Here is a 22105-nt window from a genome sequence, read left to right on the forward strand (position 1 = left end):
ACCTTGATAGCACAGACGCTGCCTAACATTTTGCTTCTTTGAAAGGGAGCGCTAAGAAAATATGGGACCACAGATTCACTGCATTCATATTTATCCCTATTCACATTAATCATTTTTCCTCATCTTGTATTCCCACCTGAATTTAACATCATATTTCCACCTGCCTTACTCTCCTACAGTCCTTACCTACCTTTTCTTTTCTCTTCAGCAGATATCTATCACTTCTACCTGTCTCTCATTCTGTGTCAGGGGTTCCATCACGTTGATTATGTACGCGGGAATATGCAAATGAGGCAATAAGGAAAGGAATATTAACAACTCCTCCCTCTACACCTGTTGCACACTTTCTATCATTCGTACAGGAGCCAAAAAGTGTATCGCACAAGAGGGGACTGATGTAAAAACCTAAACGATCAACACAGCTCGCAATGGCCCAAGGTATTATTAACTAAATGCGCATATAATAACATTACTTCTTATAAATAATGAAGAAAATGGTACAAGCAAACGATATATTACATCCCCCAAAACAGCAGGCCTACAAACTTGGGGTCGGTCCATGGGGTATTTTGCAGTACCCATCGTCTGAGGTGTCGGATTATTTCGCGTGGAATGTGCACGGATACTTTTTTTTTTTTTTAATCGGGTGTACTTATTACTGTCTCCTACCTATTCACTTCCCATCTCCTCTATCCTCTCATACTTAATTCTATCTCTCATACGTTCCTTTAATTTTGTTCGCACTTTCCCCTTCTTTCATTACATTCCAGCCAGCGCCACCCTCACACAGCCCTCCCAACCCTGCCTTCCTCTCCTTCTCACTATTCCCTGCCTATGCTACAATTAATTCCAGGTTCCTTCCATATTTTCTAAACCTGATCTATCTTCATTCCTTCCCTCCCTTCCACTGGTACACTCTCTAATCATTTCCTGTCTATACCTTACTCTCATTCCATCCTTATCTGTTTCTCCCTTTCCAATATACCTTTCCCTTTATCTTTATTTACCTGTTCTAAAAACTTAGCTCAGTCCCTTCGTTACAAGAGCTGAATTAAAGTTGTTTAGAGGTAGCCATACAGAATCGACTTACTTTATGGCAGAGGTTTATGGAGATTGTTTAATTAATTTTCCAACAGAAGGTTTCTCCTAGGCTGAATGAAATCGTCTGGAGGTAGCAGGAAAAATATATAAGGAACAGTTAACATATATAAGATGATCGTTGGTTCCTTCATTTCTGGCCCATTCCTGCTAAACATACGATCAACCCCTGTCTAATCCTACCTTTTTACTTCTTTCTTGCAGATAACCATCTCCTAACCTGCCTTACCCTCTGTTCACTCTAAACAAATCCTAACTAAGCTACATTGTCTGTCTTTCCCACAATCAGCCCCTGCCTAATCCAATCTCCCCTACAGTAAACCCTTCCCTAACACATTCTCTGCCCCGCCTACAATCAACCCCTGCCTAACCTACCCTACTTCCCCTACGATCAACACCCTCCTCAACCTGACTCCCAAATAATCAACACCCATTTAACTCTGCCTCCCCACAGACCTGTCGGTGGGGGTGATAGCCGCCTGGGACGCCGACGACGCATCAGAAGGCACCAACGCCCGCCTCACCTACTCCATCGAGAAGAACGTCATCCATGAACGAACAGGGGAAGCGATTTTCACGGTGGATCCTCAGACGGGGCTGGTGCGGACGGCGTTGTGCTGCCTAGACCGAGAGACCACGCCGGAGTATAGCATTCAGGTGGTGGCTTCGGACGGAGGAGGGCTTAAAGGTAAGGGAAGGACCGAGGAAAAGAAGGAAGGAAGGATGGAAGGAAGGTGATGCGATTCGTTGGTCATGCTTGAGTTGTTTTTTTCTTGGCTTGTTTTTCCTTGTTCTCTTACTCTCGCTTTCGCCTACACTTTCACTTACATACTATACACATGTTAACACACACACGCACACACACACACACACACACACACACACACACACACACACACACACACACACACTTTCAGTTTTACTCTCGCACTCCCATTCACATCCACTCACAATTACAGTCACTCTCATTCTCATACTGCATTCATTTTATATTCTCTCTGACTTTCATACTCTTACTCATACTCGTATTCTTCACACACGCAGTCACCTTCATTCACACTGTCCACCACACTCACTCACTTTTAACTCTCTAACTTTTATACCAACGTGAGCGATTTCCTCAAACAGTTTCACCTATGCTGTAAAAATATCCACATTTTTCCTGTTTTTCTCGTCTTTCCTAATAATCACAGCATCGGTTCAGACTTATGTATATTGCCAGTCAACGCCTACATACAGTACATTCTTCATTATAAAATCTGTTCCCATAGTTTAGCATTTTGACACATTTCCTCAGTGCGACACTTTCTTTTTTTTTTTTTTCCACCCTCGCATTTTACAATCCAGTATATTTCAACGCACAGTACCTCGGTCTCATTTCATCCCCTGCTTCCTGAGATTCTTGACGTATATACAACCACGAGTATTTACGTCCTACCCTCCAGCCATTCAATATCCCCTCACGTTCTGATGTAGCCTTCTGGATACTGGAAAAAAAGTCTTGGTTCAATAGGTGAGGGAGGCGTGATGCTGTAAGGTAGGGCTTTGAGGAGTGGTAGTGTGTGGTATTGCTCTTAGCGGTTTAGCTGTGTATCGTGTGGCAATGTAAATGGTGTAGGAAGTGTAAGGGGTGATAGTGTGAGTTAAAGTGTATGGTGTGGCAGGATGCAGTGTGGCACAGAGAAATATGAAAGTGTGTGGTGTTAGGTGAGTGCGACGCAACTAGTGAGAAGGTATGTGTGTGTGTGTGTGTGTGTGTGTGTGTGTGTGTGTGTGTGTGTGTGTGTGTGTGTGTGTGTGTGTGTGTGTGTGTGTGTGTGTGTGTGTGTGTGTGTGTGTGTGTGTGTGTGTGTGTGTGTGTGTGTGTGTGTGTGTGTGGTATGCTGTGTACTAGTAGTATGAGGTGTAGCAGTGTGAGATGCGGTTAAGAGGAGTGGTAATATGAGATGTAACAGTGTGAGATGTACAGTAGCAGCGTGATCTGTATATAAAGTCTCATTATATGTCTTTACTACCCTGTAACCTTCCTAACATTCTATATCTCTATAATCTTCCTAATATTATCAAACATAAGTATTACCCGTGCATTTCATCTCAGTTACTCCCCCTCACTTATATTACTGTGGTTAGGGTGGCTCTGTTCAAAGGTCATTATGTAGTTCGTTCATTAAGTGCGTGTGGTTATTTTCGGCATATTTCCACTCGTTCTAATTATGCAAACTGTTCTTATATTTGGCCAGCCCTCTCCCTCATCCCTCCATCCCATTCTCACTGATTATATTGTATTCTGGTCTTCATTTACCCACCTGCATTCTTAATTACTGTAATCTGTCTCTGACTCTGTTTTGTCCTTCTCCGCCTGTCTGTCTGTCTGCCTGTCCGCTTAGCTGTCTGTCTGTGTATGTATGTATGTATATGTGTATGTATCTGTTTACCAGTCCTACTGCCTTTATATTAGTGTCGCTGTCGTCCTGCTTCTTCCTCCTTCTCTTGGGCTCACAAACACTTTACGTAAGTTATAGCCTGTCATATAACAAACATCGCCAAAAGGATGGACTGGTCTGTTGCCCATTGCTTTCCTCTGTATTCCCTTGTGCCTCAGTATCTCACCTCACAGGTACAGGAACACTGCTGGTGCTCCTGGGTGACGTGAACAACAGCTCTGTCTATCTACCTAACTAGCTGTTTTCTATCTGTCCGTCTATCTGTCTATATCTCTGCCTTTTTGTCTGTCTGTCTGTTTGTCTATCTGTTTATCTGCTTGTCTGTATGTTTGCCTGTCTATTTATGCATCATTCTACCCAACTCACTCGAAGGGATTTGAACAGCTAGTATATACAACTCTGTCTCTCTGTCTGTCCATCCATCTTTCCATCCATCACTCTACCCATGTACCCTCCTTCCTCTGCACACAGGGACGGGTACAGTGGTGGTGCGCCTTGCCGACGTGAACGACAACTCGCCCCGCCTGGCACGACAAATGTGGGAGCTGGAGGTGGACGAGACGTGGGGGGATGGACCTCCTACCAACGACACCATACTTGAGATTACCGCGGCCGACCGAGACACATCCAACTATTTCTTCTACAGGGTGAGAGACAAACACAGCTTCTCCTCGTGTATCTTAACTAAACGACATCTGCAACTGCTTCTTCTGTAGGGTGAGCGACAACTGCAGCTTCCTCCATACCGTACTAAACGACAATTTCAACTTCCATCTCTACGATACCATTTCTTCCGTAAGGCGACATAATTACAACTTCTTTTGTGTCTTACTAAGCGACTTCTATTCTATACCACATCTGTACTCTGTTTCTGCTATGGGGTAAGCGACAACTCCGACCTCTGCTACACCAAAATATTTCCAATTACTTTTGCATGGTATACGACAATTTCATCTCTTACCCTAAACGACACCTAAACTTAAATTAAATGACTATCATTTTTATAATGCAAGCGACAACTTTAACATCGTCTATATCGAAAGAGCCAGCATCTTCTTTTATTTTTTTTCTTTTTTTTATTGACACCTCTATCATCTTCTTCAGTCCCGATGCCCCAAACTTCCTCTATACAGCCAAGTCTATTTCCTCCATATCGACACCTCCACCTACCTTTTCTATAGACCGGGACGCACAGATAAAGAGGAAAAGTGGATATGGGGAAAAAATCGACAAAGAGGAGATATGGAGAAAGACCGTGAGGAAAGGGAAAACAGACAGGAAAATTACGATGAAAAAAAGTGTGGAGGGAGGGGACAGTGAAGGTGAGATGTAGTGACAGAAAATGGAAGCCGAAGATGGGGTAAATGAAATGAGAAAAAAGGAGAGATGAGAGGGAAATGTATCACGAATAAGGAAGGGGAAAAGGAAGATAGGTAGGAAAGCACAGCAGCCAACAGTACATCCCAGCACTTCGTTTTAATATGAAAAGCTAGAAAGGGAACCGAGGAAGTAGGAAGATAATACTGTGAGGCCAAAGGGAGGTAATGAGAGAAGACAGGAAGAGGAAGAAAATGAGGGGAGCGGGAGGGAAGGAAACAGAAGGAAAAAAACAGGAAGAGGAGTATAAGGTGAGAGGGAAAGACAGGCAGAAGAAATAAAGGAAAAAAAAAGGGTGGGTGGCGAGAATAGAAGAAAAACAAAGGGAAAAGGAAAGGAAAGAAGAAAAAGAAAAGGCAGGCAGAAGGGGAAGAAGAGACGGGAAAAGGAAGGAAAAAAAGGAGGCGGGAAGGGAAAATACTGAACAAAGTGAAAAAAAAAAAAAAAAAAGGAGAAACCAGAGCAGCGAGGTAGGACAAGAGGTAGGGAAGGAAAGAGAAGTGGAAAGGGGAGACAGAATGGGAAATAAAAAGGAAAAAAGTATGTAGGAGGGAAAGAGTGGAATGAAAAGGATGGAAAAACGAAGCTTATACGGGGAGACAGGAAGGGTAAGGGAGGGGAGAAAAACGGTGGTAGGAAGATAAAATGGAAAGAGAGGAAAGAAGGGAATAAAAGGAGAATGGGTAGTGGGAAGGAAAGACAGGGAGGGAAAATGGCATATGGGTGGGTACAGAAGGGGAAACGGAAAAGGAGAAGGGAAGATGAAGAAGTGAAGGAGAGGGAAAAGAAGAAGAGGGGAGAACAGAATAAGAAGATCAGAGAAGCAGATTACAACCACTCCTATTGGGTCAGCCAGGAGAGGTGAGGTGAGGTGAGGTGAGGAGTGAAATGGAGGTGCTCAGGAAAGAAGAGAAAAGGTAGGAAAAAGGTAAGGTATTTGTGGTGAAGGGAATGTTAGAGGCGCGGATGGTCGAGGAAGCGCAGCTAAAAGGAAGGAAATGGAGAAAGACTGAGAGGAAAGAAGGAAAGGACTGGAAGGAAAGATGGGGAGGAAAAAAAGGAAGAGGGGAAACACAGGGAGGAAGGACAGATGAGAGGGCGTGTGGGAAAGATGAGAAGGGAAGAGGGATGGGGAAGAAAACAGAAGGAAATGGGGAAAGAATATGAAAACAAGAAAGGATAAAGTGAGATGGAAGAAGACAGCGAGGAAAGAGAGCGATGGGGAAGGAAAAAAGTTGATAAAAAGGAAGACAGACAAAGATGATAAAAATAATGAAGAACTGCGAGAAGTGGAAAGGAAAATGAAGATGACGAGGTATATAAGGAATGGAAAGGATGATAAATGCGGTGAAAGCGAAGTGCAAAAGGAGTACAAATGAATGCAAACAGCAACAGACCTTATGGTCCTTTCGAGGCTGCCTGTTACAGAGTAGACTATGACTATTTGATCTAATTCAACATACTGAAGGATCAGGATAGTAAAGCAAGACGGCTCTAGATAGATAAAGAGAAAAAGCAAGGGAAAGGAAAGTAGTAAAGAGGAAAGGGGAAAGACAGAGGGAAAATGGGGTGTGGGGAGGAAAGATAAGGAGAAAAAGGAAAGAGTTGGGGAGGAATGGATAAAAGGGAGAGGACTAATTCATCTAGGAAGGAAAGATGGGAAGTAAGCGAGAAGGAACGACGTGAATATGGGTAAAAAGATAGGGATGATTAGGTGGGAGGAAAGGGAGAGATTGGAGGAGAAGGAAAAGAAAGAGGGAAGCAGAAGGAAATAAACAAAGGAAAAGGAATGTATAAAGGGTGTGGGAACGAAAGAGAAGGAAAAAGAAGAAGAGAGGGGAAGCGGACAACAGGAAGAAAAGATTGAGTAAACGAGGGAGAACAGTGAAATGGAAGGTCAAGATAGTGATATACAAGGAAGGGAAAAAAGGAAGATATAAGAGAAAAAATGGAAGGTAAAAACGAAACAAGATGGATACAAGATTTCCGAGCAAAGATTAAGAGAGTTAATTAGTGGAAGAAGAAGAGAAAAGAAGGGACAGGGAGAGAACGATAAAAACTGGAGACAGGAATGGAAGAACTGTGAGAGAGGTTTGCGAGAAAGATAGACAGATGGGAATAGAGACAGGTGTTGCGTTTGAAGAAGGCGTGAGAGGTAAAATAATGCGAGAGAGAGAGAGAGAGAGAGAGAGAGAGAGAGAGAGAGAGAGATTACAAATAGAAGACGAAAGAGATTTAGTGAAAGAGTGAAAGACAAGAATAAGAATAACCACAAATAAAAAGGTCTATAAGGAACAGAGAATAAAAGAGGAAGAAACAAGAGATTCTGTAGGGAGGGAGGAAGAGGAGAAAGAGGAGGGAGGAAGAGGTAAATGCGGAAGGAGGAACTGGAGAAAGAACGGGGAGGAAGAGGAAAACGAGGAAAAATGGGTGAGGAAGGGAGGGATGACAGTGAAGAGAGAGGGTCGTTGTGGGCAGTGGGGATGTGGCCTGAGGAAGCTATGGGTATTTGATGAAGAGAGAGAGAGAGAGAGAGAGAGAGAGAGCACCAAAAAAAGGAGCACGAAAACCAGATTATGAAAAACAAAGAGAGACATCGGTTGCAAATAACGGCGTGGGACAGAAATAGTGAATCCAGGAAACATCGTAGCCACAGAAGCGAAAGAACCAATTAACACTAAGCCCTCACCGCCGCCAAAAAAGTAAAAATCATGTTGAAACTTTGCAATCCGTGCTGCCGAGTGCACATGGCCGTCAAAAATGGACCAAATATACTAGCATTTTTTTGGGGGGATGGGGGTGGGGGATGTATATTCCCTCCCATCATGCAAACGTCGGAATAATGCACAGAACAGGGGTCGCACAAACCACTGATTGTTGGGGAAATTTGGGGGTGAGTTTAAGGATGGTTAGGATTAGGGAGGGTTAGGTTTGAACAGATTAGCCTGGGTTAAGTAAGATAAGCTCGGTTTGGATTGGTTAGACTAGATTACTCTGGCTTGGTGAAGTAAGTTAGATTAGGTTAGGGTAGGTGAGGTGAGGCTGGTAATTAATCAGAGCTAGATTGGGTTAGATTAAATGAGGTGAACCTACAAACACAGACATGAAATTTGTTTTGACTTAGCTCCATTTCAGCAGATGAGTTTGGGCTTCCTAGGTGAACTTACTGTAGTGAGGTCTAGGTCTGCTTAGTTGTTAAATTACTTTTTCTATCCATTTAACGCTGTACATAGACTACTAAACCCCGTCCTAAGGTCCAACTATCCACACACCAACTTAGTCCTGGTCCTCACCAGTCGTAACGCGTCATCATTTGGGCACTAGTACCCACCACTGGTACTACAATGCGCTATGGGTATCACAGTTAGAGTCCCTGTGATGGTATTAGCCAGGACTTTTCTACGACGTGATGGGTGCACCTTTTGGGAAGAACAGTGAAAGCCACGTTGACAAAATTCAGATCCTCACATTGTTCGCTGCAACAGGCGGGATCAGACCAGTGACCACATAGTTACCAGGCCAAAGCTTTATCAACTGGACCACCACCTCTTAGAATAGATCAGATAATTTTTGGGTATGACAGGTTATGTTGAGTCAGGTGGGAGCCACAGTGGAAGGTGTGGATGCCCACAATCATCTCACATTATGTAGTGCAACCTGGCCGTAGCTCAGTCGGTAGAGAGGTGGCCTGCAGTCCTACCGGACCCAGGTTCAAATCCCCGCTAGGGCAGGGAACAGTTTAAGGATTTGAATTTAATAAAAGCAGACTTTACTGATCTACCAGAAGACCCACCGACATGTCGTAAAAATACCCCCATTTACCAATATACATGTCCTTTATGAGACAGCCCTAGCATGTATTCAATATGGACGGTGGGTGTTAGCGCCGAAGTGGTGACATGTGGAGGTGTATGGTATGTGGGAGGACTATTGGGCCTTGGGAGCAGGCTGTAAAGCCTTTGCCCAGAGTCGGACACATAAAAAAAAATAGAAACTACAGGTGAAATTGTATTAACAAATCGGGTGGTATCGTGTCGCTAAGAAAACAATACACTGCGTTAGGTAGTGGCTATACAATCAAATGGATACCTGGTGGGATTGAAGGTTAAGGCACTCCAACCAGGTGAGTAATCGGGTTTTATTCCCCATGCAATGTCACTCATGATAGGCGACTGGTCAATATTTCGTTATATGCCATGATTAAGCAGTATAGCTCTGTGCTCTTACGGTCATGATAGGAATGTAAAGGACTTAATGACACTGTAATAGTTTCCTAGGCCTCCTTCAGTACGATGTCAAATATTGCATTCTTGCTACTTCCACAAGACCTACAACGGTGAAGAAATCAGAGATCTCTACATTATCCCTAGCAAAAATAAGGCCCCTTTCATTTCAGTTTTCGCTTCCGCCAAACGGTAATATCCAGGTGGGAGAGACACTGGTGGGCAAAAGGTTAAGGAATGAGCCAGACAAACCATTCCACACCAGCACTGTCCTCTCCGCCAAGTAAGGGGGGGTTAAACCAAGACATACTGACTGGCGATGAGTTGGCGGGGGGTCTTGCCTAACAGAATAAAGCTAACCACTTCATAGAAACCTTACAAGGGAGGTCATCAAGGTGCCACTCAAACAAGATTAGGTTGGTTAAGTACGGGTAGATTAGGTTAGTTACAGGTAGTTAGTGCTGATGGAAGCATTCGGAGAGAGAGAGAGAGAGAGAGAGAGAGAGAGAGAGAGAGAGAGAGAGAGATGCAGACGAAGAGACAGCAAAAATTGGAGAGGAACTACGAACGACTGGGAAAAGTTTGATAAAAGAGACGCTGTTGAAAAGAGGGAGCGAGAGAGAGACAGAGAGGGTGAAATGTGGAAGCAGGGAAAATGGAGAATGAAAAACAGAATGATTAAAATTAGTGCGGTTGGTGGGGGAAAGAATGAAAGAGAGGAGGGGAGGAAGGAAAAGCTAATGACAGTGGAGAAAATAGGGAGGGAGGGAGGAAGGGAGGGGAGTGAGGAGAGAGAGGGAAAGAAATGGAGGGGGACAAAGTTATCGAGAGAGAGAGAGAGAGAGAGAGAGAGAGAGAGAGAGAGAGAGAGAGAGAGAGAGAGAGAGAGGAGGGGAGGGATGACATAAAAACAGGCATACTCCTACAAGTGGGCCATTTGCGTGTCAAGACTCCCAGATGAGTTTTTCTACTGCCCTTCTCCTCTCACCTTCACTGCCTCCATCGCTCCCTCTGCACTGCTTTCCTACCTCCCTGTTTCTGTCTTCCTCTGCCTGCCTACCCTTCTGTCTCTACCTGTCTTAGTTTGTCTGTCTCCTTGCTCCTTTCTACGTGCCTAGTTTTAACTTATATGCCTTCCTCTATCATTCTAACTTCCTCCATATACCTGCATCTCTCACCTTCACTACCCCCCCACCTCCTTTGCACTGCTTAATTCTTTCTCTGGCTTTCCCTCCTTGCCTACCTACTCTTCCCACGCTCACTGCCCTTCCTCTTTCTTTTCACTGCTTGTTTCCTTGCCTCTACCCTCACTTGCCTGCCTACTTTATTGCCTCTACTTACCTGTTTCCTGCCTGTCTTCCTGGTTTACCGCTTGTGCTTGCCTTCCTGCTTAACTCGTCTGCTTTCACAGTTGCCCGTGTGACCTCATCTACCTATCTTGCTGCCTGTATTTGTCTGCCTGCATGTCTGTCTCTGTCAGCCTATCTGAGTTTTTCTGCCTGTCCGCCTTGTCGCAGGTGTACATGCTCCCAAACAATCCATTGTGCTCGTGTATCTGCCTGTTACGTCACTGTCTCTTCAATCCTTTCACTCCAGAAACGCCTCTTTTTATTCTCTTCTGGCTACACTCCAAATTTCATTCAGTTGACAAGGGACTCTCTAAGCTCTAACATTAGGAAAAAATCTTCCTTGTTTGTCTCATTTTCTTCTTGCATACTTAACATCCTGATTTAAAGGCAGTACACCTGTCTGCCTACCTGTCTTTATTTTATGCACTGAATCTTTCTACTTATCTACTTGCATACCTGCTTTATACATGTCTGACTTTTAACCTGCCCATCTGCCTGCCATTCCACCTGCCTGCCTGTGTTTTTGCCTGTGTGACTATCTTTCCATGTCTATTTTGTCCTGCCCACCTACTCTACGTAGAAAGCATCGTAAGGTCCGTGTGGTCAATGTAACTATACAACTATCAGTGCAGCAGGAATCATACCCACATAGTGAAATACAGCAGTGCTTTTTTCAGAAGATACAACCTTCTCATCCGCCTATCGTCTTATCTGCCTACCCTTTTACCTGCCTGCCTTTTCACCTCCCCACCTTACTGCCTACCCACCTTCTTCCTTGTCTGTCTTCTTGCCTGTCTACTTTCCTTAATAACCTACATTCTTGTTCCCCTAACTTTTGCCTGCTTATCATCTTACCTTCCTACCTTCCTCTCCTTCCTGTCGCTTCTGCTTACCTCTTCCTGTTCTTCTTTTTCCTCTGTCCCTGTGCCTGCCTCCACCGCCCGCCTCCTCTCTGGTTTGGATCAAGTTTGTCGTTTCCCATGAGCTATTTTTACATACATACATACATTAACATACATATGAATCTGTGTGTGTGTGTGTGTGTGTGTGTGTGTGTGTGTGTGTGTGTGTGTGTGTGTGTGTGTGTGTGTGTGTGTGTCGTATATCTCGGTGTAGTGTTGCGTTTCAGGGTATGGGTGTGTGATGTCGATTTAGTGACTGTAAATGTATGCAGTGTTTGTGTTTGTTAGAGAATGAGTGAGTGGGTGAGTAAATGTGTGTGTGTGTGTGTGTGTGTGTGTGTGTGTGTGTGTGTGTGTGTGTGTGTGTGTGTGTGTGTGTGTGTGTGTGTGTGTGTGTGTGTGTGTGTGTGTGTGTGTGTGTGTGTGCTCTGACTGTATGTCGGTACGGTGTACGTGCATATTACAGTAATTGTGTAGGAGAGTTTGTGTGCATGTCCTAACTGTGTATGTGCTTATGTGTCAGTGTGTATGTGCATATCCGTGTGCGTGTGTGTTTGCGTATGCATGTGTGTGCGTTAGAGAGTAAAATCCAGTGGCTTAATCCCGTGCCCTACGTTTTTTCAATAAAGTCCGTGCAACCATTTCTCCTGTCTTTATTTCCCCAAGTCCCCTCCCGTGGCCTATTTGACCCCAGGTAACCCTGCAGTGCCACTTGCTCCCCCACACTCCCTCGCTTTATCGCTCTCTCCCCTCCTCTCCCCCTAGTTCATTCCTTTCAATCTTTTTTCTTTTTTTTTCCCCCTGCCCTCCCTCGCACTCGTTTATATTTCCTCTCACTCCCTTTCCGCTTCAGCTCCCTTCCCTCCCTATGCTCTGCGTCCCCCTCCTTCCCTTCCTTCATCCATTTATCCCCCTTCCCTGCTCCCCTTCAACTGCACTTTACTTCTGCCCTTCCTTCCTGCGCTTGTATTTTCTCTCCCTCATTATTTGTCCTCCCTGTCCAGCCCCTCTCCCTACATTTTCTGTCCCTGTCCTTCTCCTCCTTCATCTCTTTCTCTCCCTTTCCTTTCCCATTTCGACATTTTTTCTGCCCTGCCTTGCAACTGCTTGTATATTTGCCTTCTGTCTGTCTGTCTGCCTGCCTGTCTGTCTCTCTGTCTCTGTCTGTCAGTCTGTCTGTCTGTCTGTCTCTGTCTGTCTGTCTGTCTCTCTCTCTCTCTCGCTCTCTCTCTCCTCTTCACCCACCACCCTTCCTACATTGTCTGTCTCTCATTTCCTCCCTTCATTCCTTCCTTTGCTTTACCTTTCTTCTTCCTATAGCTCTGCAGTACCAATTTCACTTGTATTCCTCATCACTTTTTCTTCCTTCCTTCTTAAGATGTACCCTTGTCCCTCACTCCAAACTGTTGCTCTCTTTTTATGCTCTCTCTTCGTTTCATGCCAATAATGCCTTTTCCGTCCTCTTTTCTACTTACTCTCACTCTCTCACTTTCCCTGCTCCCTCTTCCCTTCTGATCACCCCTCATCCTTATGCGGCATCTGTCTGACACTCGCCCCTCTATATCCACTTTCCCCCTGCCTCTCATAAACTCCCCTCTGTCTGAAACATATATCTGCTTTGTACCTCCCTACACTTCCCAGACTTCCCCGTACAACCGCGTTCCTTTCCCTTGTCTCACTGGCTTCGTCTTCCCCCAAACCCTTCCTCACCTGACACTCACTCCCTCTGCTCACTTACTGCCCTCCACTTCATTCCTTTCATCTTTCCTGCACCCTCTTCCCCTCCTTCCTGTCCCAGGCTGTACACTTCCCCTCTTCACCCAACCCTTCTTCGCACACCTCCATAATTCTTGACCTACGCATAATCTCTTAATCGGTTCCTTTTCCTTATTACTCTCCATCACATTTTCTCTTCAAGCAAACCTTTTTATCGGCCTCACTTCCGTATTCCTCTGGCCCCCACTACATTCCCTCCTTCCATCGTTTAACACCTATCACTCTCTTCACCCTATACCCTCTCCTCTCCGCTATACCCTATTAACTATGCTCAGTCTTTTTACCTCTTCGATGATGTCCTTTAATATACTCCCCTCACATACCCAACACTCTCTCCCTCTACTCTTATTCTCTTTGCGACAATTTATTCTATCTGTACACTTAACTCTCTTCCTCCCTTCCCTTACTCTCTTCCACAGTCCCTTAGTCTTTTCCCCTACTCTCTCTCTCTCTCTCTCTCTCTCTCTCTCCTGTCTTCCTATGCCCCCTCCTTTCTACCTTCTGCTCTACGTCTCGCTCTCTCTCCTCCTCCCCTCACATAACTTAGTCTAACTTCCCCTCTATTCCTCTCTCCCTACACGCAATCCGTCATACCCATTACTCTACATCTCCCTCTCTCCCTCCATCTTTCATTTTTCTCTCTACAACCTCTTTTCCCTACACCCTTCCACTGACTCTTAATTCTCTTCCCCTTCACCCATACCCTTCTGCATCCACTTTCCCTCCACAACCCCTGTCGTCCTTGTTTTATTGTCCTTATATTCAGTTCATAAATTCATATGCCATACTTATAACATTCTCAGTAATTAAAGTTTCAAAAGGACAACTAGGCCTGATGCTGTTTGCTTTCCTTTTTTATCTCTTTTGTCTCCTTTTCACCCTTCCCTTTGCCCCTACCTACTTCACAACCCCTGCCTCTTCCTGCACCCCTGCTCCTCCACCCTCTTCCATGCACAGCCCCAGCCACTCCAACACCCCTTCCTCAACAGTACACCTGATCACTCCACAGCCCTTACCATTCCTTACACACCCTCCCTTTACACCTACTCATTCCACAACCCCTGCCTCTCCCTGCACACTCCTACATCTCCACCTTGTTTTCTTCCACAACCTCAGCCACCCCCTACACCCCCCTTCTGCCCCTGCCCCCCAAATAATTCCTGCCTCACCCTACACCTTCTCAGTGAACCGTACACATCTCGCCACACACCCTTTCCCCGTACACCCCGACACCCGTCCTGGTCGCCCCTGCACCCCTTCTCTGTGTTGTTTACTCCAGTGCAGCGGGTACACAAGTCCAGCTTATGTAAACACCGCATATAATAACGTCAGGGCCAGAGCCAAATTTTATCCCGGGGAACTCGTCAGCGTCCGCCGGTCCGCCATTGACAAGTGTTATCCGCTCCGGGTAAACACCAATATATGCCACTTTTATTCCAGTGTTTTATTATTTGCACAGCTATTACCTCAGATTGGCTTAGTAATTGCCAGCTTCCAATATCGCAGATTATTCATAAAGCTTTTCGCAGTCTGTAATAACAAAACATGATTGGTGCTTGAACCATCAGGATGAGATATTTCGGTGCAAGACGAAAGCATCACTCGTCGTTCTCCACTCCGACCAATTAGCTGTTTGCCGGTTTCATCCAGTCTCAGAAAATCTGCAAATTTCACGTCCGTCTTTGTCCTCCTCGTGGCCTTTCCACTCACTCTATCTGTGCCACGCAGTTACCCTGGGTGTCTATATTTTGCCTGTTCTGCTATGGACCTGACTTGCCCATATCCATTCTGTTTTTTGATAGTTGCGGTCAAATCCTTTACTTCTGTCTGTTCTCTTATGAATTTATTTTTCCTCTACGTTATACGCGGCAGAGTCTCTGCCATTCGCGTACAAACATCCCTAAGTTTTAATTTTACGATTTTTTTTTTCAAGGCTTCAGGTTTTCGACTTGCAAGTTGGAACAGAAAGGACACCTTGATTAAATACCTTTCTTTATTGACCAAGTCGCAACTTCTTACCGTTCGTGGTGTTATACTGTACAGTTTATTTTTATGTTCTCTGTGAAAGTTTATTTCTGTTAATTCAGTGTTTCCTATTTCAAACCTCCAGTGTGCTTCGTTTATTTGTTTGTTTGTTTTGCGTGTGTTCTAACCTACTTCATCTATCAACTTCAAGTGTTCATTCTGAACTAATAAACATTTCCGCTGACCCTCTCAGCTACAAGGTGCAAGCACACCTTCAATAAACCTGTACTGCATAGTCGGTGAAAATCAAATATTGCCTTTTTTATACCAATGCTGGGTCATCGGACATCTTATTTTTCTTGGTGCAACTCTTTCACTACGAGAGATCTTTCATAATCTGAAAAAAAAAAAAAAGTCAGCAGATAATAAAAATTAAAAGAAAGCAGACGTAATCTTAGAGGCCAGCTGTATGGGGACCTGTTTTAACCCCTTCATTACGAGTTTCCTTCGGCTGAATATACTCGCCTGGTGATGAAAAGAATATGTGAAATAGACGCTCGTTTCTGAAAGACTTGAATTTTTCCTGGATGAAGTCGTTCGAAAAAATGTGAAAAAGTCTTCCCCCCCCCTCACCGCTCTCCTCCCCCTCATCCTCCCACCTTCTCCCTCTCTCTCTCCCCTTCTCCATCCTCCCTCTCTGCCACCCCTTCTCCTTCCTCCCACTATGTCTCCTCTTTTCCCTCCCCCTTCATATCTACTCTCTTCTCTCTTCCTCCTGCTCCCTGTCCGCCTGTTTGTCTGTCTGTCTGCCTCTCACTCCTTCCTTCTTTCCAATTACTCCTTCTCTGTCCCACTCCCTCTTTTGTCTCCTTCAGCCCTTCCTGCGTCCCAGTCTCTCTCTCTCTCTCTCTCTCTCTCTCTCTTTCTCCGTTCGTCCTTTCCTCTTCTCTTCATCTCTTCCAACCTTGTCACCCTCCCTCCTCCTTCTCCAACCTTCTCTCACTCTATCTCTCCCCTCCCTCATCTTTCCATTCTTCCCTTTCTTCCCTCCTCTCTTTCTCTCCCCCAGCCCCCCTGTCTTCCACCCCCTCTCCCCAAAGGAATAGGAACATTCTGAAAACAGCAGCAGCCGACGCGGTTGGAGGCCCCTAGGGAGTCCAGGCGTCTATATGTATCAGTGAGAGAGAGAGAGAGAGAGAGAGAGAGAGAGAGAGAGAGAGAGAGAGAGAGAGAGAGAGAGAGAGAAACGACGAGGACACACACAAAAATGATGAAGAAAAAATATTGAGGGTAAACCAAGAGAAAATTAAACCTGAAAACTGGATATGAGTAACGTGTAAATGAACCTCAGCGGCTTCTCACGTCTCTCTCTCTCTCTCACCTTACCTTACTTCCAGTTCATTTTTCTCCTTTTCCACTCTATGCCTCTTTATGTTTTCTGCTATCAATACCTCCTCCAAGCAGGTTATGTGTTTGTCTTGGTTTGCATGTCTGTGTTATAGCAAAAAAATAAAGAAAAAAAAAATAACTACATGATGAAACTGCACCAAAGCTGGATGATTTATGAAGAGCCTTTAAGGGAACAAATGCTTAGATACAGAGCAAAGCAGACCAAAGGTGAAGGTCATGAAAAAATTAAACACTAATGAATGCAGCTGCACCAAATTTGTCACACTGATTTAAGAACACAACAAGAATAAACGAATGCAATTGGAAGAAAAGATCAACGTCAATAAAACAAAATAAAAGAAATAATTAAATGAATAAATAAAAATCACGAGATTATCCATCTCTCACGAATGAAACAAACCAGAGGATGGTAAGAAAACCATAATGTTCTTTATACAAACCCCATTCATTTCGCACTAGCATCCTGAGGCATGAACTTGAACTCGTGTGAAAAAACCAAGGGCAAAACTGACACACTTTTACCTTAGAGACTGAAAACTTGGGGGAAGTTTTTCTTTTCTTTTCTTCCCTTTCCTTTTCCTCTCCTCGTCTTCATATCTCTTTCGTGTATAAGTTCTTCCTTCTTCTCCTCCCCTTTTCTTTCGTTTCCCTCTCCTTCCTTCCTCGTTCTTGAAGTTTTTCGTCTTTTCCTCCTTGTCCTATATCTCTTTATCTTTTCCTACTGTACTCTTCCCTCTCATTCCATCTTTGTCATTTCTTCTTTCAGTTCTTGCCTTTCCTCATCAACCTCTTTTCATTTTCCATTTTCGTCCATCTCTTCTTCCTTTATCTTCCCTTCTCCTCCTGTCCTTCATTATGGTCTTCACTCAAAGTTGGAGATCATAATGTATCTGCTCAATACATTTTTTCCCTCCTAACACGTTACAATTTGGAGTCATTCCGTCACCGATTCGCTTCAGTCTTAAAACAATTATTCCCTGGGTCAAAACGGTAAAATCACACAAACACACGGATTTTGGGGTCTTATATTTTTGTATGTCAATTAATCATCATAAAATTTGCACAGAATCATGTCAGTGTACCCTAGTTACATGTAGACCATCCTGCATATCCTTAAATATTTTGGCAATCTTTAATGTTATTGCTGCCTCTTCCCCTCCATCTTCTCCTTTTCCCCGTGATATTTCCTCTGTTTTATTTACCTTTCGTCTCCCCTTCCTGTTCCGTTTTTGCAGTTTCTTCCTTTTCTCTTCCTAGTTTTCATATTTATTCTCTCCTTCCCTCTCCTCCAACTCTTCATTTATGTCTTTACGCTTCTCTTTTATCCACCCATTGGCTTTCTTTCTCCATCTTTCTTCGCCTTTCTCTACATTTTCCCCTACCTGCCTTTCATCCTTATACGTCTTTTCAGTTTTCTGTTTCATTCATTAGTTCATTCATTCCCTCTCTCCTCCTTCTCCCTCTTCCCTCTCCCTTTCATTCCTCATTATTGCTGTTTTTCTTTTCTTTTCTTCCTGTGATTGATTCTGTTTTGCCCATTCTTTCTCTCCCCTCCCTTTTCCCTTACTCCAACCCTCAATCGTGCTAACTTCACCTTCCTTTTTCTCTGTTCCCTCCTCATTTCCCTTTATATTTTTTCCTCCTCTTCCTCCTACTAATCTCCTCTTCGCTTCTCCCTCTTCCTCCTTCTCCCTGGCCCGTTCTCCTTTCATCCCTCATTTCCATTTCCATCAGTCTCGCCATTCGCTCCCCATCCCTTCCCCCTTAATGCTTCCTCAGATTCACACACTCTTTCTTCTCACTCCTCTCCCAGTCCACAGATTCACTCGCCTCGCTTTCCTATATTCCTACTTGTCGTCTTGCATTTTTTATCTTCTTCCCGCCTTCCTTCCGTCCTCCCATTCTCCTGCCTGTTTATTCTCAGTTCCTCCTTTTCTTTTTACTCCTCTTATTCCTATCCCTCTTCCAGTCCACAGATGCCCTCGCCTCTCTGTCCTGTACCTCAAACTATTCTGTTATTATTTGAGTATGTTTTCGTTCCTGGCATTTCTTTTCCCATTCTCTTGTCTATGCATCTTTACTCTCACCTCGTTATTCACCAGTCTTTCTTGTTTTTATTTATCCTCCTCCTCCTCCTCCCTCTCCTGTTCACACGTTCACTTTCTTTACTTTCCTATATTTCCTGGCCTTCTGTTTTTATGTTGTGTTCTCCTTCCAGTTTTATTTCCTTCAGCAGTCCTTTCATCCTCTGCAATCTTCCTTTTTCCTCACTGATTGATTCCCTCTCGTCACTTTCCTATATTCCTTCTTTTTATATTATTATTCCCTGCTCATCGATTTTTCCGTCTCTTATTGTTCCATCCCTACCTCTCTCACCTTCTCTTCCTCATTTTTTCCTTACAGATTTGCTTTCACCACTTTTATATATTCCATATTTTCATTATCCTTCTCTGCTTTTCTATTTTCATAATGTAAGCCCTCCCACATCCTCTCTCCTCTTCCTTTACACTTTTGCCTCCATTATTGTTTCTTGTTTTGCCTTCCACTTCACCGCGTCTCTCTCCTCATCACGTTCTTATATTCACTGTTCTCTTTTTGCTCTTGTGCTTCCTTTATTTTTATTTTTCTCCTTCAGTCATAGTTCCATCCTCTGTCTCACACTTTATGTTTTCCATCCCTTTTTGTGTATGCTCTTTCCTTTACAGATATGGATTAGAGATTATATAATTCATAACTGTTTTTCTACCTCTCCTATAAAAATTTCCATGCTCGTTCTTTTTAACAAGCATTGTGTTTTTTCTGTATTTTCCTGCCATTTTTACCGGTGGTGTTGTGGGTGGGGGAGAAGCTTACTCTTTTCCATCCTTTTATCATAAACGTTGGTTAGATCTTAGTAGAATTAACTTTTTTTTTTTCAATAGATAACCTCGTCATGGGCCAACAGGTCTCCTTTTGTCCGTACTTTCTATGTACTCCTATGTACTACTTAGCTAACAGATACCGTCCTCGCTCTGGTATATTTCTTGCTTCCCTATTTTCATTGTCATATTTTTTTACTCCTTTCTGTGTTCAAACTCTTTTAGTTGTTTTCGATCCTCCATTTTCCCATTCTATCAATATTTTTTCCTCAGTCCTATCCATTTCATCCATCTTTCGACTCACTTTTCCACTGTCAGTAATTTCTCTGTAGTCACTGCTCTTCTGTTTTCATTACCTCATCCATCCCTGTTTTTTCCCGTCTTCCCTCTCATCTTTCCTTCCTATCTTCCTTTTCTTTCATCCCCACTTTCACTTCTGCCTGTCTTCTTCCTCCCTTCCTCCTGTCCATTAACCCACTCCCTCCCTCCACTTCACCACTTTCTTTTTCTTATAAGTTTGCATGCATTTCCTGATCCTGTTTTCTTCGGTTATCCATCACTCCTCTGCTGTCCCCCTTTCCATCAGTGTTCATGGTTTTCCTTTCTCTCTTCTTCGCCTAGCCTTCTCTCCGTCCCATTTTTCACTTACATCAAGTCGCTTCCTGGACTTGAAACCATTGAGTCTATTTCGTTTCTTTGCCTCTCAGATACCTTCACCTTGCTCCTACCTGCACTCAGTTTTATTATTTTTACACTCTTTTACAAATTCTCCTAATAACTATGGCATTTTCCACTACTTCACATCCCCCAGCAACACATCATCTGCAAATAAAAGTACAGAGAGTTTCCGTTCATTGCCTCCCCGCCTCAACACCACTTCCCTCTCCTGTGTTCTCGCTTTTATCTCCTGCACTGCCCCTTCATGCTAAACGTGGAACACCCCTGGCAACATGACGCGGCCCTGTTTCAGTACTACCATCTAAATCAAATTACTTTTTATTTATTTACTTTTTATGAACGGAAGAAGGAACCAAAGGCTGTACTGTCCATTTGCTCCATCCCTGAGTAATAGGCGGGTCTGTCTATCCCTCATTTACATCCATCTTGCCTTCACTGCCTATCCTTCCCCTTTCCTTCAGTGAGTGATCTATGTGGAGAATACAGAGAAGAGGAATGACGGGAGAGAGAGAGAGAGAGAGAGAGAGAGAGAGAGAGAGAGAGAGGTGGACGGGTGAGAGACAGGAAGAAACTGAGGAGAAACGCCAGGAGGCAGACTAAAGACGTGGAAGTGCCGTAAACACAGACGGTATCAAGGAGCATGAACTTAGTGAGGGGATAAAGCAAGGAAGGAAAGATGTGAGAGCTGTGACGACGGTGGCATATGATAAAAACGTGAGAGAGTACAGAAATATATGCATGACAACAGAGAGTATTAAAATATCGAAATCTCTACCGCATGGCCATGGAGCTCTGACGATACATGAATGGCACAACGGAAAGCGAGGTTCGTGACATATACGAGAAATAGTGACGGCGAAAAAAATGGAGCGTGACAAAACACCTGTCTAGTCCAAGAGTAAGTAAGACGGTACAGCTCTGACGATGCTTGAGAAATATAGGCAGTGAATGAGTGCAAGAAATAGATGTATGAGTGTGGGGGTCAAGACAGTGCTGCATGATGGTTTATTAAGTTCTGGCACTTTTCTATAACAGTGGAGCATTGACGATGCTTCAGACTCACAAGCAGAGGGTGAAAGCTATGAGAAAAAACACAAATATGAGACCAATAGTAAAATATTGGTGCATGACAGTATACCAGCTCCAACCCTACTGCATAAGAGTGAGATTTTGACTATGCACACAGCCTATGAGACACACACGTGGAGAAGGAGATCGGGTGAACGAATGAACTTTTAATCACTTCTGCCCGAGGACGTCTTTTTCATTTTGTCCTAGCTGTCATCAGAGCATTTCTTTCAACTTGGAGTGACCTTCTCGTACTGAATGTTTAAGACTGAAAAGCATCATCCTAAGCTGAATATAACTGCCTGGAAGCGACAAGAGCAAACTGTTTAACAATATATCCGTAAGAGAACAAGGTGGATACGCTGCTGAATTTAAAGAGAATGGAACATAAAATACTATCTAGCCCAGGCTTCTTCTCTTCCTCACCAATCTTTCCTCCTTCCTCTACCTATCCTTTCGCCCTCCTCTACCCATCCTTTTCCTCCCTCCCTCATCCATTTTTCTTCCCTCCTCTACCCATAGTTTTGCTCCCTCCCTCATTAATCTTTCCTCTCCCATTTAACCATCCCTTTTCTCCCTTCCGCATCCATCATTCCTCTCTCCTCTCTATCCATCCTTTTCTTCCCTCCCTCGTCCTACTCTGCCCTTCATTTTCCTCCCTCTCTTATCCATCTTTCCTGCATTCCATACCCAACTTTTTCCTCCCTCCCTCACCCATTTCTTCCTCCTTCCTCTACCTATCCTTTTCCTCTCTCCCTACCCATCCTTTTCCCCCATCCCTCATCCACTTTTCCTCCCTACCTTACCCATCGCTTCCTTCCCTATTCCCACCATGAATTAGTGTATATCTCTTTCTTCACTTCCTGTGTTTCTCACTTCATGACCTATTTTCTCAGCCCCATTGTTGTCCGCTCACCCTCTATTAATTTTCTGTCTCGCCATCCACCTCTCTCTTTC

At 44.0% G+C, this 22105-nt stretch overlaps 1 protein-coding gene across 1 annotated transcript in view; it reads left to right on the forward strand.

Annotated features, from left to right (window-relative positions):
• LOC145413732 (neural-cadherin-like) overlaps positions 1 to 22105 on the forward strand; it is a 301380-nt gene that overhangs the window by 96865 nt on the left and 182410 nt on the right. The window contains exons 2-3 of the mRNA XM_080283387.1: positions 1553 to 1786; positions 4014 to 4189. Coding sequence (XP_080139513.1) covers positions 1553 to 1786; positions 4014 to 4189 — 410 coding nt within the window. The remainder of the gene's footprint in view (positions 1 to 1552; positions 1787 to 4013; positions 4190 to 22105) is intronic.

This window comes from Coenobita brevimanus, chromosome 97 (assembly GCF_032717465.1).
Source record: "Coenobita brevimanus isolate Jiangsu-jjx chromosome 97, ASM3271746v2, whole genome shotgun sequence".
Taxonomy (NCBI): Eukaryota; Metazoa; Arthropoda; class Malacostraca; order Decapoda; family Coenobitidae; genus Coenobita; species Coenobita brevimanus.